General features: G+C 43.8%; 1 protein-coding gene and 1 pseudogene across 2 annotated transcripts in view; one reads left to right on the top strand and one right to left on the bottom strand.

Moving 5' to 3' along the window:
* Nucleotides 1–415: 415 nt before the first annotated feature.
* LOC129540038 (eukaryotic translation initiation factor 4B pseudogene) lies at nucleotides 416–3,751 on the bottom strand (annotated as a pseudogene).
* A 5,101-nt stretch (nucleotides 3,752–8,852) lies between these two features.
* Nucleotides 8,853–16,932, top strand: part of EIF2AK3 (eukaryotic translation initiation factor 2 alpha kinase 3) — an 84,564-nt gene continuing 76,484 nt past the window's right edge. The window contains exon 1 of one of the 2 annotated variants that reach the window (XM_055399617.2): nucleotides 8,853–9,577. In XM_055399617.2, the coding sequence (XP_055255592.2) occupies nucleotides 9,279–9,577 (299 nt within the window). In that variant the 5' untranslated portion in view covers nucleotides 8,853–9,278. The remainder of the gene's footprint in view (nucleotides 9,578–16,932) is intronic. The other variant, XM_055399616.2, reaches the window with a different exon arrangement.

The following is a 16,932-nucleotide window of genomic DNA, read 5'->3' as shown; positions in this document are numbered from 1 at the left end:
AGCACAGACAGGCAGCAGAGTCAGGAAGTAGGTTATCAGACAGAACGGAGTTCAGACTGTGTTGAAAGATGGGAGGGAAATATAACCGGTCAGAGACTACAAGGACGCCTAGGGCTTATTTTTGACACACAGGATCCCTGGTTTTTGCCACCATAAAAGGGGACCAATGTATCCCAGTTTTGTCTAAAACCTTCCCAGTTTCAAGGCACAAGCTTCCAAGTCCTGGAAAATCCAGCAGTCTCAGAGCCATTCAGTCATCTTGGTGGGTTGATCCTCTTCCCCCGCACACTGCCCAGGCGATGGAGATGCTGGGTTTTATTCCATCTTGTCTGGATGGAGGTTTGATTTGTTCTCACATGTTCCAGGATGGAGAGAGACAAGGAGAAAGCACAGGGTTAGATCGTCAGCTTTGTTTTCACCTTCTGTCAAAGGAAAGAGCATCACGACTGATTGCAGAACTGAACCTGGAGGCTGGATTTTCTTCAGGTTTCTTTGGCTCCAATGTAAATCAGATCAGGAGTCTTGATCCTTTTTACCATCCTTCACACCTGACTCTGGCAGGCTTTGTTCCCTCCATGGTTTGGATCAGGACTGGACTTGCCACTTTGACCTTTTAGCACATTTGCTCATCTATCTTCTTTTCACCGTTCCTGCTGGTCTTTGCTCAGATGGCAGAGCCGGAACTACTATTGCTGCTCTGTGTCTGAGCTCTGAGATCAGCAGGAGGGTTAGATTGCTTCCCCAGGAGCCTTCTCCTTTGGTGGAGTGGCTGGCATTACCTTTAGAGATTGCTCAGGTCTGGGAGGCTTAGAAGTTGGAGAGTGACAATCTTTCTCCTTTGTAAGTGTTTTCTTTTCTAGAGACTTCTTCCTATCTTTTCTTCATACATTTCTGCTAGGTGAGGTCTGTGATGACTCAGTTCCTGTCCTCAGCCCTTCCTTTTCCTGAATTTCTTCACTTTGTCAGCTTGTGTGTCTCTCCCGAGTTTGAAGTTCTGGTTTTGGCTCTAGAACGTCCCTAGCAGCTGTGTCAACCAGCTTTGCCCCTCACTCACAGAGGCTGCTCACCCGGAGGTGCTAGTAGAGGAAACGTCTTCCTTGGGAGTACCCTGAGGCTTTACATTCACGAGGAGTCTGTGGGTGGGAGGGCCTGTACAATCATGCCTCTCTAATCACCCCGTCTGCCATATCTATCTTCATAGTCGTCTCCTCTTCCCTTGTATTTCTAATCCCTCTGGTGCCCACGACCAAATTCTCTTCCTGCTACTGCCTGTCCCGTAATCACAGCCTCTGTTATAGTCTCTACTGCCTCAGTCATCATAGCAATCCTGGCCCCCATGTCAATCCACATCCCCATGTGGACCGGACCATCCTACTATCCTATTTGTCCTGACACGCATCATGATATTGACATGAATCATAATGATCTCGACACTTGTCTCCAAAGCTATCATCACCTCTTCTGGACAGGTAGTCATCAAAGCTGTCTGCAGCAGGATGGGCCCTACAGTGTGAATCTCTTGTCAGAATACCAATTTCTATCTTGGCCGAAAGAACAAAGTATCGGCCAAAGGATCCAGTATTGGATCAGCAATGTCCATTTGAAATCTCCTGCCCTCTAGAAATCCTTCACTGATACTCAGGGTAATACTGAGCAAGGAATCTAAACTCAGGACCTTAAAGTCAGGGTAAGCAAAACCTTTCAATCTGCTTGCTGGGTTCCTGGGATAAATGCACTGGATTTGGGATGATAATGATGTATCAACTCAGGTTCATTGATTGTAGCGAATGTACCACCCTGGTGGGGGTGGACTTTGCTACTGGGGGTGGCTGTCGGTATGTGGGGAAAGGAGGTATAGGGCAACTCTGTACTTCCTGCTCAATTTTGCTACAAACCTAAGAACTACTCTTCTGTTTTTTAAGATTGCTTTTTTGATGTGGACCATTTTTAAAGTCTTTACTAAATTTGTTACAATATTGTTCCTGCTTGTTTTTTTTTTCCACCAGGAGGCATGTGGGATCTTAGCTCCCTGACCAGGGATGGAAACTGCACCCCCTGCATTGGAAAGCGAAGTCTTAACCACTGGACCACCAGGGAAGTCCTAAACCACTCTTAAAAAGTACAGTCTATCTAGGTCTGCCACCCATTTTTTGATTGGATTTTTTTTGTTGTTATTGAGCTCCATAAGTTGTTATCACATTTTGGAGATGAATCTTTTTGTCTGACCTAAACAGACATTTCTCCAAAAACATACAGATGGCCAAGAGGCACATGAGAAGATGCTCAACATCACTAATCATTAGAGAAGTGTAAATCAGAACCACAGTGAGGTATCACTTCATACCAGCCAGAATCAGTTCAGTTCAGTTTGGTGGCTCAGTTATGTCCAACTCTTTGCGACCCCATGAATTGCAGCACGCCAGGCCTCCCTGTCCATCACCAACTCCTGGAGTTCACTCAAACTCATGTGCATCGAGTCAGTGATGCCACCCAGATATCTCATCCTCTGTTGTCCCCTTCTCCTCCTGCCCCCAATCCCTCCCAGTATCAGGGTCTTTTCCAGTGAGTCAACTCGTCACATGAGGTGGCCAAAGTATTGGAGTTTCAGCCTCAGCATCAGTCCTTCCAATGAACACCCAGGACTGACCTCCTTTAGAATGGACTGGTTGTATCTCCTTGCAGTCCAAGGGACTCTCAAGAGTCTTCTCCAACACCACAGTTCAAAAGCATCAATTCTTTGGCGCTCAGCTTTCTTCACAGTCCAACTCTCACATCCATACATGACCATGGGAAAAACCATAGCCTTGACTAGACAGACCTTGGTTGGCAAAGTAATTTCTCTGCTTTTTAATATGCTATCTAGGTTGGTCATAACTTTCCTTCCAAGGAGTAAGTGTCTTTTAATTTCATGGCTGCAATCACCATTTGCAGTGATTTTGGAGCTCAAAAAAATAAAGTCTGACACTGTTTCCACTGTTTCTCCATCTATTTGCCATGATGAGACTGGATGCCATGATCTTAGTTTTCTGAATGTTGAGGTTTAAGCCAACTTTTTCAGTCTCCTCTTTCACTTTCATCAAGAGGTTCCTTAGTTCCTCTTCACTTTCTGCCATAAGGGTGGTGTCATCTGCATATCTGAGGTTACTGATATTCCTTCAGCCAGAATAGCCATTGTCAAAAAATCTACAAACAATAAATGATGCAGACAGTGTGGAGAAAAGGGAACCCTCCTACTCTGTGGTAGGGGTGTAAATTGGTACAGCCACGGTGGAGAACAGTAAAGAAGGTCCTTAAAAAACTAAACCTAGAACACCACATGACCCATCAATCCCACGCCTGGGCATATACCCTGAGAAAACCATAATTCAAAAAGACACAAATACCCCCATGTTCACTGATGCTCAGGGTACTACTATTTACAATAGCCAAGAAATGGAAGCAACCTAGATGTCCAGTGACAGATAAATGGATAAAGATGTGGTACATATATATATAATGGAATATTACACAGCCATTAAAAGAATCAATTTGAGTCAGTTCTAGTGAGGTAGATGAATCTAGAACCTGTTATTCAGAGTGAAATAAGCCAGAAAGAGAAAAATAAATATTTCATATCAACATATATATATGGAATCTAGAAAAATGGTACTGAGGAACCTACTCGAAGGACAGAAATAGAGGCACAGATATAGCGAACAGATTTTTCAACACAGTTGGGGAAGGTGGCGGGGATGAACTGAGGGAGTAGCATTGTCACATATACACTACCATGCGTAAAATAGATGACCAGTGGGAAGCAACTCCCTTGCATAGCACAGGGAGCTCAGCTCAGTGCTCTGTGATGACCTAGAGGGTGGAATTGGGAGAGTGGGAGGGAGGCTCAGGAGGGAGGGGATATAGGTATACTTATGGTTGATTCATGATGTTGTACAACAGAAACTAGCACAACATTGTAAAGTGATGATATTCCAATTAAAAAATAATCATACAATGATAAAGTAAAATCTATTTTTTAAATGTTAAAGTCATTTTAAAAATCAACTGTTCCAGATCTAATTATGATTACATCAGATGTCTTTTTGCTATTGTTTGCATATATAACTTCTGCATGTACACCTTACAGTTAAGGTATGTCTCTTATCTTTTATCCAGGCAGATAAGCTTTGTATTATAACAGTTCTTATATCATACATGCTTAATGTCAATACTGATATACTGGCATTTATAGCTACCACTTACTGTTTTTAATCTCTACCTGGCCCACCTGTTTCTTGTCCTCTTTTTCCTCTTTTCTTGCCCACTTTGAATAAATCACAGATTTTCATTATTACATTTCCTCCCTCTATTAGTTATATCACCTTTGTATTAATATCATTCTTTAAGTGATTACCCTAAGACGGTAACATGCATCCTTGACCTAATACAGTATAACTAAGTTAGTACTTTATTTTCCCAGATAATGCAAAGATGTTTGAATGCTTATTAATAAATTTTATTTATTTATTTTTGGCTGTGCTAGGGCTTTCTCGTGGTGCAGCGAGCAGGGGCCACTCTATTTGCTGTGTGTGAACTTCTCGTTGCAGTGGCCTGTCTTATGCACGGGCTCTGGGGTGCTCAGTCTTCAGTAGTTGTGGTGCACAGGCTTAGTTGCTGCGGAACATGTGGAATCTTCCCAGACCAGGGATTGCGAATCCATGTCCCCTGCATTGGCACTTAGATTTTCAACCACTGAACCACCTGGGAAGTCCAGTGTTAGGCTGCTTTCACTGCATTTACCTACTCCCACATTTCAAGATGTGGGCTTCCCCAGTGGCTCAGTGGTAAAAGAATCTGCTAATATAGGAGTCACAGGAGATGATGGTTTGATTCTTGGGTCAGGAAGATCCCCTGGAGGAGGAAATGGCAACCCATTCCACTACTCTTGACTGGTCGCAAAGAGTCAGACAGGACTGAGCACACACACACACACATACACCTCTTGTACTATTGTAACTTATTTTAGTTTTGCTACTGTCTAGTTGCTAAGTCATGTCCAACTCTTATGTGACCCCATGGACTGTAGCCCTCCAGGCTCCTCTGTCCATGGGATTTCCCAGGCAAGAATACTAGAGTGGGTTGCCATTTCCTCTTCCAGGAGCTCTTCCCAACCCAGGGGTCAACCGTGCTTTTGCTCCAATTTTCAAAAGTGACAATTGGGATTTTCGGTCTCTTTGTATTTTGGGGACCAGAATTTGCTCCATCTGCCCATGCATGCACATGCATGTAGTTATTTTTAGTCTCAGACAGTTTCTTTGTATTTTGCCGCTCGAGGACAGATGTGTCCAGGTCAAGCATTGCAGCACTGCATTAAAGAGTCCAGGGCCCCAGCAGGTCTGATTCAGATTCCAGAGCTACTGTGTAGTCACTGTGACTCTGCACGCTGTTAAAACTGGCACATACTCTTTTCCCTTCCAGTAATTTTTTATCCCATTCAGCTGACCATGACTCAGGACTTATCTTCTTTTTCCAAAATGGAACTTCTTGCATGTTTTTTTCCTTGAATTTAAAGCTTGACTCTCCTATCATTTTCAACTACTGTGCTCTCCTGCCTGTTCCCTTTCCATCATAGCACTTATCTTCGTTTTAATAATATAAATATATTACTAAAGTAGTGTCTGTCTCCCTAACTAGATAACTGTTAAGCTTCAGAAGGGCAGGGACCATGCTTGTTTTGTTCCCATCTTTATTCCCATTACATGCAGGTGGACACATGGTCCTCCCTGCATGGTAAATGAATAATAACAATAATAAAAATCTTCCACATAATTTACAAATGGCAAGCAGATTTCTGATTCATTAGCTCCGATTGTTATTGTTCATGCCATGATCATCTTTTGAAAAAGTCACAGACCTATGAAGACTAAATCCACTAAAATATATACACAAGCCAATTTCAAATGTAGGCTTCCCAGGTGGCTCGGTGGTAAAGGATCTGCCTGCCAATGCAGGAGATGCAAGAGATGCAGGTGGATCCCCAGGTTTGGATGATCCCATGAAGAAGAAAATGGCAACCCTTCTCCAGTATTCTTGCCTGGGAAATGCCACGGACAGAGAAGCCTGGAGGGCTACGCTCCATGGGGTCACCAAGAGTTGGACATGATTGGGCACATCAGTTCAGTTCAGTTCAGTCGCTCAGTTGTGTCTGACTCTTTGCGACCCCATGAATCACAGCACGCCAGGCCTCCCTGTCCATCACCAACTCCTGGAGTACACTCAAACTCATGTCCATCGAGTCGGTGATGCCATCCAGCCATCTCATCCTCTGTCGTCCCCGTCTCCTCCCACCCCCAATCCCTCCCAGCATCAGAGTCTTTTCCAGTGAGTCAACTCATCGCATGAGGTGGCCAAAGTATTGCAGTTTCAGCTTTAGCATCAGTCCTTCCAATGAACACCCAGGATTGATCTCCTTTAGGATGGACTTGTTGGATCTCCTTGCAGTCCAAGGGACTCTCAAGAGTCTTCTCCAGCACCACAGTTCAAAAGCATCAATTCTTCGGCAACCAGCTTTCTTCACTGTACACATAGCACAGGGCAATTTCAAATGGGCATTACAAGTAGTCAACAATCATTTCTCATCTCACGTTAATTTTCTGACACTTTCCTCATATTATCTCTTATATTCTCTCACTTAGGAGATCTGATCTCCTGTTTAGTTGAGTAGAAAGTGATCAACTAGTTTGAGCTCTCTCATCTATTTTTCTCTTCACTTCAAATGATTTATGTTTTCAGGGTACTTTCTAATCTCTACTTTCAACATGGAAGGCACAGCAGTCTCTGTTTTCTCCAGATACTCTGGGTTCTTGCTTCCTTAATCACTCCTTTCTATCTATAGCAACTACAGTCTCTTCCATTTATTCATTTTGCTCTGTCCTCAGATTTTCACTTATTCAACAAATATTTATTAAATGCTTACTAAATATTTTGCATTGTTTTAGGCTCTTTGAACATATCAATGTGTAAATGCTAATGGAATTTATGTAGGTGTGGAGGGAGACTGACAATAAATAAAATATGCAGATTACAGCATCATTGACTCAATGGACATGAATTTGAACAAACTTGGGAGATAATGGACAGGGAAGCCTGATGTACTACAGTCCATGGGGTCTCAAAGAATTGGACAGAACTAAGTGACTGAACTGAAAAGATGTTATTAAAGAGAGAAATAAAGCAGGGGAGTAGTTTAGGAGTTGAAGTGGAAGTGGGGGGGTTCAATTTTAAAAAGGGTCAGGAGAGGCTTTACTGGGAAGGTAACAGAGCCCTGAAAGAAGTGAGCGAACTAGGCTCATGAGTATCTGGGTGTTATGGGCTGAATTGTGTCTCCTTTGAAATTCATGTGTTTAAGTCCTGACCCTAGTACCCCCTGAATGTAACCTTACTTGGAGAGAAACCTTTTAAGGAGGAGATTAAGCTAAAATGAGATGGCAATGAGGGCTATGATTTGGCCCATGTGGAAGCTGGAAAACCAGTGAAAAGTGTTATATAAAGGAAAGACTGATGTACTGGGTTAGCTATTGTTGTTCAGTTGCCAAGTCCTCTCCGACTCTTTGCAACTCCATGGACTGCAGCACGCCAGGCCTCCCCGTCCCTCACCATCACCCAGGGTTTGCCCAAGTTCATTTCCATTGAATCCGTGATGCCATCCAACCACTTCATCCTCTGTCTGGTTTTATTATATGGATGATAAAATGAAGATGGAGAATCATCTTTTGAATTTAGCAGTGGTGGCCACAGCATGAGCAGTTTGGTGGAGTTGTGGGAACAAAAGTAGTGTGTTTGACAAGTGGACAAGAGGAATCGAAGACACTTTAGAGTTTTTCCTGTACTGAGCAACGAGGAGACATGGTTGACTGTGGAAGGGGAAGTGGAGGGTTTTGCTTTTGGACTGAAGAAATTAAGAGCAAGTCTGTATGCCAGTAGCTTAAAAAAAAATAAGATTTTCAAAATTTTGATGGGGACATAGCCTCTCACATATAGCCACACAACTGGTCTCATCTTTAATGCTCTTTTGAAAACACTACTGAGGAATTCACAGCAGTTGGGTTGTTTCTAAACCACAACTCTTATCACTTCACTCATCTGCTCAGGAATCTTCAGGGTGTCCGGAATCGCTGCATGCAGAGTTCATTAGAACTGTTTTGGCCTTGGCCAAACATTCAAATCTCCAGTTTGGCCTTTTGTGGTTTTATCTCTTTCTCGCCCTGTTAGTGAACAACAAAGCATGGCAGACCAGGATCAGAAGGCTTGGATGAAAAGTCATGGTTCTGTAAATAACTACTTATTTGACTGTAGACAAATGACGTAAGTGCACCAGGCCTGGGCTCCTTCTCCTTTCTAACAAGGAAGGGGCGTGTCGGATAGACTGGATTGCAGTAGGTCACCGAAGAAATCAGCATCTCTAAACAAGCCGTAATTCCCAGCCCAGTAGCTGGATCTACCCAACTCACGTTACCCCTTCTACTTCCAGGAACTACATGTTTTGTGCGGTCACTTATTTTTCCTGCTCTTCTTTTGGCTTTCCAAACGGACCAGGCTTTACAGCGGGAACTCCTTGATGATCGGCCGCCTCCCCACCACCAGGGACTCGCCTTTCACTCTTCCTTTCACTTGGGACTGTCCTCTCCGCAGTCAGAATCCGCCACGTAGTAATTGCTGCTTCCAACCAATCAAGAAGAAATTATCTCAGACTTTTGAGGGACATCCGCTTGCACCAATGTCTTCAAGTATTCTCTAGCGCCTCGCTTTGAGGGGCGAGGCCAATCTGCACAATGGCCAATCTTCTCTGGGGAATGGTGTTCTGGGTACCGCCAAATCAACCAATCAAGTAAAAAAACTGCTTGGAGGGGCGTTTCTCATTGGTAAGTGCGTCCGGAAGAGGGCGGGCCTCGGGCTAAAGGCAATACAATTTGATTGGCAGCTTTGCTGTTGACAACCCTGGAGAGCCCACCTGCTCCAACAAGACTAGCGTCGGTGCTCAGAGCGGCAGAGTCTGCAGCCAATCAGCGAGCAGATGCGCGGAACGCTCGCTCAATGGGCGATGTCCGGCGGAGGCTGTCACTCAGGTGGCGCTGGCGGAGGCCGGGCTAAGACGTGGCCGAGGGAAAGCTGCTGGACTTCCTGACCGTCTAGGCGGCGGCGGAGTCCCTAGCGCGTCCTCGCTTTGGTCGAGGATTCTGAACTGCGGGAGAGGCGGGCGCCGGCGGCTACACCTCCATGCCGGCTCGCGGGGCGGGCCGCTGATGGAGCGCGCCACCGGCCCGGGGTCGCTGGCACGGGCGCTGCTACTGCCGCTGCTGCTGGGGCTCGTGGCGGGGACAGTGGCCGCGCGGCGCACCTCTGACCTCCTCGCACAGACAGCGGAGGCGGCGTTCGGCCTCGGGGCCGCGGCGGCTCCCACCTCGGCCACGCGGGTGCCGGCGGCGGGCGCCGTTATTGCGGCCGAAGTGACGGTGGAGGACTCCGAGGCGCTGCCGGCGGCTGCAGGCGAGCAGGAGCCGCCGGAGCCGGAAGAGGAGCCCGATATTCGGCCGTGCGGCAGGTACGGGGCGCGGGTAGAGCACCAGGATCGCTGACCCCTGGAGGTGACTTGTTTATGCGCGTGCGCCGCGGAGGATCCGGGGGCCCCGGTCCCCCCTCCGCCGCGACTTCTAGCTGGCAGAGGACCGCTGGTGACCTGGGGGAGAGAGCGGGGCCGCCTGCCCATCCCCTGGACCAGAGAAGGGCCTCACTTTGCTGCCTGGCATCCAGTTGTAGTTCCCTGGTGCGAGCAGCATCCTCGAAGGTACCTGGAGGATGCTCGGAGAACGGAGTGAGAAGTGGGAAAGAAACGTTACTTTCTTTCATTGCTTTCGAGCTTTACTCATACCCCAAGCAACTTACAGCAACCCCCTCCAATCGGGTTTTTTTTTTTTTTTTTTTAATGAATTACCTTATGTCAGTGCTAGTGTGACAGCTGTTTGGGGAAAGAACTTCATAAAGAGAATTCAACATTTTTCTTTAAATACATCTCTGTAGTGCCCACGCACCAGGGTTGAGGTCAGTATTTCTCTAATTGAGATCTGTGGAACACCTGCATCAGAACCGCCCGGGGATGCTGGTTGACTGTACAGTTTTATTAAGTCCCATTCCAGATTGACTGGATTAGACTTCCTCAGGGTAAGAAACTGGAATCTGCATATTTAATACGCACTGCAGACAATTTTGGAACACACTAAAGTTTAGAAACTATGGTTTTGTTTGTTTGAATTTCGGCAGTTCTTTGATATTTAGAGGGTTTCATATATAAACATTTAATATAGGGCCGTTTGGTTGTTTCATCTCCTTAAAAACACTTCTTCAAGATACATGTTTTAAAGCACTTTTCATGGCTGGGCACACATGTGAGGCATTTTAATGGTAAATTATTTCGCAGATGACTAACCTTAGCACACCCGAGGAGAAAGTGAGATCCCATTTAATGGGTGGAATGATAACAGGAGCATTAGGTACATTAAACCAGAGAGGGTTACTGAATTAGAAAGTATTTTAAGTTTCAATGTAGTAATGACTAGATTATGACAAATTAGTTTTAATTTTTCAGTTAAATATCAGAAGTGTGATCTATATGCCTGGGTGAGGGCGCTAAGTCACTTCAGTCGTGTCCGACTCTGTGATCCTGTGGAAGGTAACTGGACAGGCTCCTCTGTCCATGGCATTTTCCAGGCAAGAATACTGGAGTGGGTTACCATGCCCTCCTCCAGGGGATCTTCCCGACCCAGTGATTGAACCCACCTTGGCAGGTAGATTCTTTCCCACTAGCGTCACCTGGGAAGTACTAAAATTTTAGAAACACCCTTTAAATGTTTATATGTAGTTGATTTTAAAATGCCAAACAATTGACAGAATTTTCAGAGGTTTTGCTAATGAATTAGCTCTCCAGAAAGAATGTTTTTATTTATCTTAAACTTCTGAAGCACTTGCCCAAAGTGAGTTACATGAAGTAGAATAGTATGTTTCATTTTTCTTAAAATACAGATCCACTGGAGCAGGTGTCTATTGGTGCTTAAAAGGCTCCCCCACCCCGCCCCCGCCTCACGAGCCCTGGGGTTACAGAGGTTAGGCAGATAGCCCCTGTCCTCCAGCGAGAAGTGCAGTCCAGCAGTGAGGATTAAATAAGATGACCCGTAATGATATTACAGGGCAGAAGCCATGGAAATTAAGTGCTATCAGTGTCCCATGTTTCTTGTGGTGTTCAGTGAGTGGTACTGGGGTGAGGTAAGAAAAAAGACAAAATACTCTGGCAGAATGAGTTGCTTCCTCAAAAGTGGGTAGAAATGTGGTGAGCAGAGCCTGGACTTGAGGAAACAGCGAGGGGCACAGAAGCTGTGTGTTTAGGGAGGGCTTCCCAGGTGGTGCTAGTGGTAAAGAAAATGCCTACCAGTGCAGGAGATGCAAGAGACTCGGGTTTGATCCCTGGGTCCGGAAGATCCTCTGGAGGATGGCATGGCAACCCACTCCAGTATTTTTGCCTGGAAAATTCCATGGACAGAGAAGCCTGATAGGCTGCAGTCCACAGGGCCCCAAAGAGCCAGACATGACTGAGTGCATACACAACCATTATTTTGTTTGTATGCATCTGTGTGTATGTGTGTGTGTGAGTGACCTGTAGGTACGAAAGAGTTACAGACATACATACATATGTGCTGGGCAGTGAGGGGTAGAAGATAATGCTAGAAAAATAGGTTGCAGCCATATTGTGTATATACAGCCATATGCTGGAAACATCATCATCACCTGGAAATGTTAGAAATGTTAGAAATCCAGAATCAGGCGCCGCTCAGACCCACTGAATGAGTATCTGCATTTTAACAAGACCAGCATGCCATTCACATGCACACTACAGTGTTTTTGGCTGCACCCCTTGTCTTGTAGGATCTTAGTTCCCTGAATGGGGGCGGTGCATGATACATCACTTCAGTCGTGACTGACTCTGTGCTCCTATGTACTGTAGCCTGCCAGGCTCCTCTGTCCATGGGATTCTCCAGGCCAGAATACTGGAGGGAGTTGCCATTTCCTTCTCCAGGGGATCTTCCCAACCCAGGGATCGAACCTGTGTTTTACGTCTACCTGCATTGGTAGCTGGGTTCTTTACCACTAGTGCTACCTGGGAAGCTCGCTTAGTTCTCCAACCAGGGATCAAACCTGTGCCCCCTACAATGAAAGTGAGGAGTCTTAACCACTAAACTATCAGGCAAGTCCCCCACACGCTACAGTTTGAGAAGTTTTGTGTAGAGTATCTCAAATGCCAGGCCTGATCTAAGTTTGTGCTTAGGGACTATTTCTTCGGCATTACTTTGTACAGTAAAAAAACCTTGAGGTGTGGAAACCAAAAGGAGCGTGTTATAGCAGTGCCCATGAGAAGAGCACTGTCCAGAGGATAGAGAACAGAGGGCGTAGAGTTGAGAGATCGCAGGTGGAACCTTGGTTCTTGGTGAATAAATTGATTCCTCCTCTCTTGGCATCGCCAGCTGAAGATGCAGATGGGATGGCTAGGGAGTAGAGCACAGGTGGAAAGTGGGAAGATTAAGGGGAGCAGAGAGGAAAAGGTAACTGGGTTGGTGTTGGACATGGTGACTTGGCAGTGCTGGCAGGAAGTCTAGAGGGAGAGATTAAGTAGGAAACTGAGTGCCTGCAGGCGGAGAGATGTCAGGGTAAATGGTTGAAACTGCAAAGAGGAGGTTGTGATAAAAACTTCAGGAAATGCCCCTTATATTTTGGAGAGATAAGTCGGCAAAGGAGACAGGTACAGCTGGCCAGGTTGTACAGAAGGCATAGGGTGAGGACTGAGAAGATGAAGGTAGTGGTAAAGATCCTGCCTGCCAATGCAGGTGGATGTAAGAGAGGGTTCAATCCCTGGGCCAGGAGTGACAACCCACTCTAGTGTTCTTGCCTGGAAAATCCCATGGACAGAGGAGCCTCGCAGGCTACAGTCCATAGGGTTGCAAAGAATTGGATGACTAAAGTGACTTAGCAAAGCAAGCATACTTAAAGAAGGGGTTAAAGATTCATCCTTTTTGGGAATTCCCTAGTTGTTCAGTGGTTAAGACTCAGCTTCCATTGCTGGGGGCATCGGTTCAGTCCCTGGCTGGGGAACTGAGATCCTTTCAGCCATGCTACACATCTCCCTGCTCCCCCCAACCCCCAAAGAAAAGATTCATTCTTTTTGGCCTCACTTCTTCAGTCCCTCACTGTTAAACCTGTTGGGATCGCTGATCTTTTTTATACATTCAGAGAGTGGGAGCTTATATGGACAGGTTGGAAAATAAAGGAATAGGAGAGGAGGCGAAGGTAGTTGGCAAGCAGACCTACTTCTTTCTCAGAAAGAAAAAGAGTGAAAAGAGGAGTTTTGCCTGCCAGAGAATAAGAGATCTTTGGCAAACAGACTTGGTTAGGATAAGATGGGTTGGGGTTTAGGGGTCTGCCTAGTAGCTTAAGGTTGTATGGAAAGTTTGAGTAAGAAAAAGTAAGAAACCTTGAGTAAGTAAATTGGTCGAATCAGCAAGAGATAAATATGTAGTTTGTAAAAGACTTTTTTTAAGTGCGCTACAGAAAAAAGTGAAAAAAAAAAAAGAGAGAATATCAGTTCTATAATAATAAACCAATATCCTGTTTATTTAAAGAAGGAAGATTAGGGGAACACATTTGGATTAACCAAGCATTTATTGCAGATAACTGTGAAGAGCCATGGTCTTTGAAAACTTTTTAAAAGTAGGAGGTGGGAAATTGAGGTCTTTGTTTTTACAGGTTGTCTTTTGTCTCCCAAGAAGCAGAATGCAACTTGCTCATTCTTTTTTTTTCTCTTGATGGAATTTTCATTTTCTTGTGATGGAATTTTCAATGTAAATGCTTACTTGGCATCTCAGGCATGTAAATGAGTGAATAAACTATTTTTTTCCCCTTTAAAAAGTAGCTAAAATGAACTTGTTTTTCTTGTAGCAATCTTGTTGTCAGCGGTTCCTCTGGTAAATGTTACATTTAGTTGAAATTTAAATGAGACGGTCATTGCAGAGTGTTTGGAAGAAAGTCAAAATCTCACCTCACTGTTCGGTTTTATGCATGCACGTTGGCGTTAAATGATGAGTTACCAGTTTCCTGACTTCAGCACAAAAAGCAAACTGCAAGATGTCATTTGCCGTTCTTATGATGGGTTGAGCATCCTCAGATTGACATCTGACAAACTTGGAAGTTGTAAAGCCTTAGTTTTAGCTATCACACCAATTTTTAAAGTATTATGTTCCTTTTGCCTCTGATTCCCCTCTAACAAAAGTATCACTATATTTGACATTCATTTCATCTCTCATGCTTCTTTAATTTGTGCATCTGTAAACTGAAATTTTTGGATTTAATGAATTGTAACAGGAAAACACTTCCCAAATATAAGATGATTTAATTCCTCTTTATTTCTTTCTCCTCTCTATCCTTTACAAGTTGATCTGATCTGAATCAATGGTTTAGAAATCTAGTCTTCCTCAGATTTTCAAATTCATAATCAAGCCTTTTTTTTTTTAACTAAAATGACCATTGAATAATAGAATTACAGGATACAGTGTTGAAAGGAAACTCAGTTATCTGTTCACTTTTCTGACCCCAGACTTTTTTTTTCCCCACTTATTTAAAACTTTTTATTTTGTATTGGGGTCTAGTCGATTAATAATGTGACAGTTTCAGGTGTACAGCAAAGGAACCTAGTCATAGATATCCATGTATCCATTCTCCCCCAAACTCCCCTCCCATCCAGCTGCCACATAATACTGAGCAGAGTTCCGTGTACTATACAGTAGGTCCTGGTTGCTTACCATTTGAAATATAGGACTATGTCCATGTCCTTCCCAAACTCCCTAACTATCCCTTCCCCTAGGCAACCATAAGACCCCAGACTTTTAAAGTTGACTAAGAATCACACTGAAAGAAGAATTTGGGCATAACTTTCAAGGCAGGCTATAAGCCAAAGTAAATATACTTGGTGAGTAATGGATTATCCATCCTGTCTATAATTGTCTTGTTAGTGTAATTGACACCTGGACTCTGGTTTTGAGATTGACAGGGTTGAGGAAACTGTTCTGTATTCACACTCCTGGGCGCAGAAGGTGACCTGTCTTTATCACCTGCTGTAAGCTGTGGCTTCCACATGGTCCTTAAATACTGTCTGGAAACTCCATCGGTTTTTTTTTTTTTTTTTGGTAAGATAGAAGCTGATTGTATATTTCTATTACAAAATATTTTAAAATGCAGAAAGGAAAGCTGGTAGGTTTTAGAACTAAGTGTGAGAGGGGGAAATTTTTTTTTTTTTAAGTTTTTCAGAAAGAGACTTACAGACTTAAGAGAACAAACTTATTATGGTTGACATGGGGGGAAGGGGTAGTTAGGGAATTTGGGATGGACATGTACACACTGAATGGATAAACACCAAGGACCTACTGTATAGCACATGGAACTCTGCTCAGTGTTATGTGGCAGCCTGGATGGGGAGTTTGTAGGAGAATGGATACATGTATATGTATGGCCGAGTGCCTTCACTGTTCACCTAAAACTAACACACTATTGTTAATTGGCTGTGTGCTAAATTACTTCAGCCACGTTGGACTCTTTGCGACCCTTTGGACTATAGCCTGCCAGGCTCCTCTGTCCATGGGATTCTCCAGGCAAGAAATACTGGAGTGGGTTGACATTTCTTCCTTCAGTTAATTGGCTATCAGTTCAGTTCAGTTCAGTCGCTCAGTTGTGTCCGACTCTTTGCGACCCCATGAATCACAGCACGCCAGGCTTCCCTGTCCATCACCAACTCCCGGAGTTCACTCAAACTCATGTCCATCGAGTCGGTGATGCCATCTAGCCAACTCATTCTCTGTCGTCCCCGTCTCCTCCCGCCCCCCCAATACAAAATAAAAAGTTTAAAAAACATTATTTTAATGTTTTTTAATGTTCTATTTGTCAATAACCATTTTATTTAAAAGATTTCATAGAATAAAGCAGACAAAGAGCTTTGAAAATGTTTAATTCTAATTGGAAACGGATATCTGCTGCTCTCACTTGGTTTATGACATTGAAAACTTAGACTGTATTTCTGTAAGGCTTAGCTGATATGTCAGAGTTATATAGTTAGTAATTTTTGGCACTATATTTGTTTGTATTGGGGGCATGACTAGTCTTGTGACAGGTTTAAATAAAGGAAGTTTGATCTGAAGATTTACTTAGTAGGTGAGGACTATGAAGTAGAGTCCAATTAATACATTTGTTTTTCAACAAGAATATTTGCTTCCTTGAGTGAGAGCATATATTTTAGGCAGAGGATTCTTGGTTACATTAAAAAAAAAAAAAAGATTTAACCCAATCGCATTTTTAATTTTGTGACTGTTTTTTTTCCTATGAAAGGAAATGTGCAATTTTAAAATAAGCAGTTGTTAATGTAGAAACCATTCAATCGATAGAACTTTCTACTGTCACCTACTTCTGTTTCAAATGGGAAATTTATTCATGCAAAGTTACTGTATGAAAGAATTCAGCATTTACTTATCAGACTCTGATAAACTTAATTATAAATAGGCAGGGATTCTGGGTGATGGAAGTCGGAGCAAACAAAATTTTTTAAAATTGGTGTTCATTGTGGCCTAAGAGCATTTCTGCTCAGTTAAGGGCATAATCAGAGCAGTAACAGGATGTGTGACATTTTGATATTTCTTGGGGGAATAAAAGCTATACATTATAGTAATATAGGAGTCGCCACTTACGCAGACATATAGTTAATGGAATAGTTGAATTAGATTTTTTAAAAAAACCCATAATTTATGCTTCACAGTTCTGTCCAAAATCTCTTTTAGGTACATGACCCTAGCCAAGTCGCATCTTTTCCCATCT

Source organism: Moschus berezovskii, chromosome 11 (assembly GCF_049115385.1).
Source record: "Moschus berezovskii isolate FMDL1 chromosome 11, NW_MosBer_1.0, whole genome shotgun sequence".
In the NCBI taxonomy this organism is placed as follows: Eukaryota; Metazoa; Chordata; class Mammalia; order Artiodactyla; family Moschidae; genus Moschus; species Moschus berezovskii.
The sequence above is the reverse complement of the archived record's forward strand: the minus strand, read 5'-3'. Positions and strand labels throughout refer to the sequence as shown.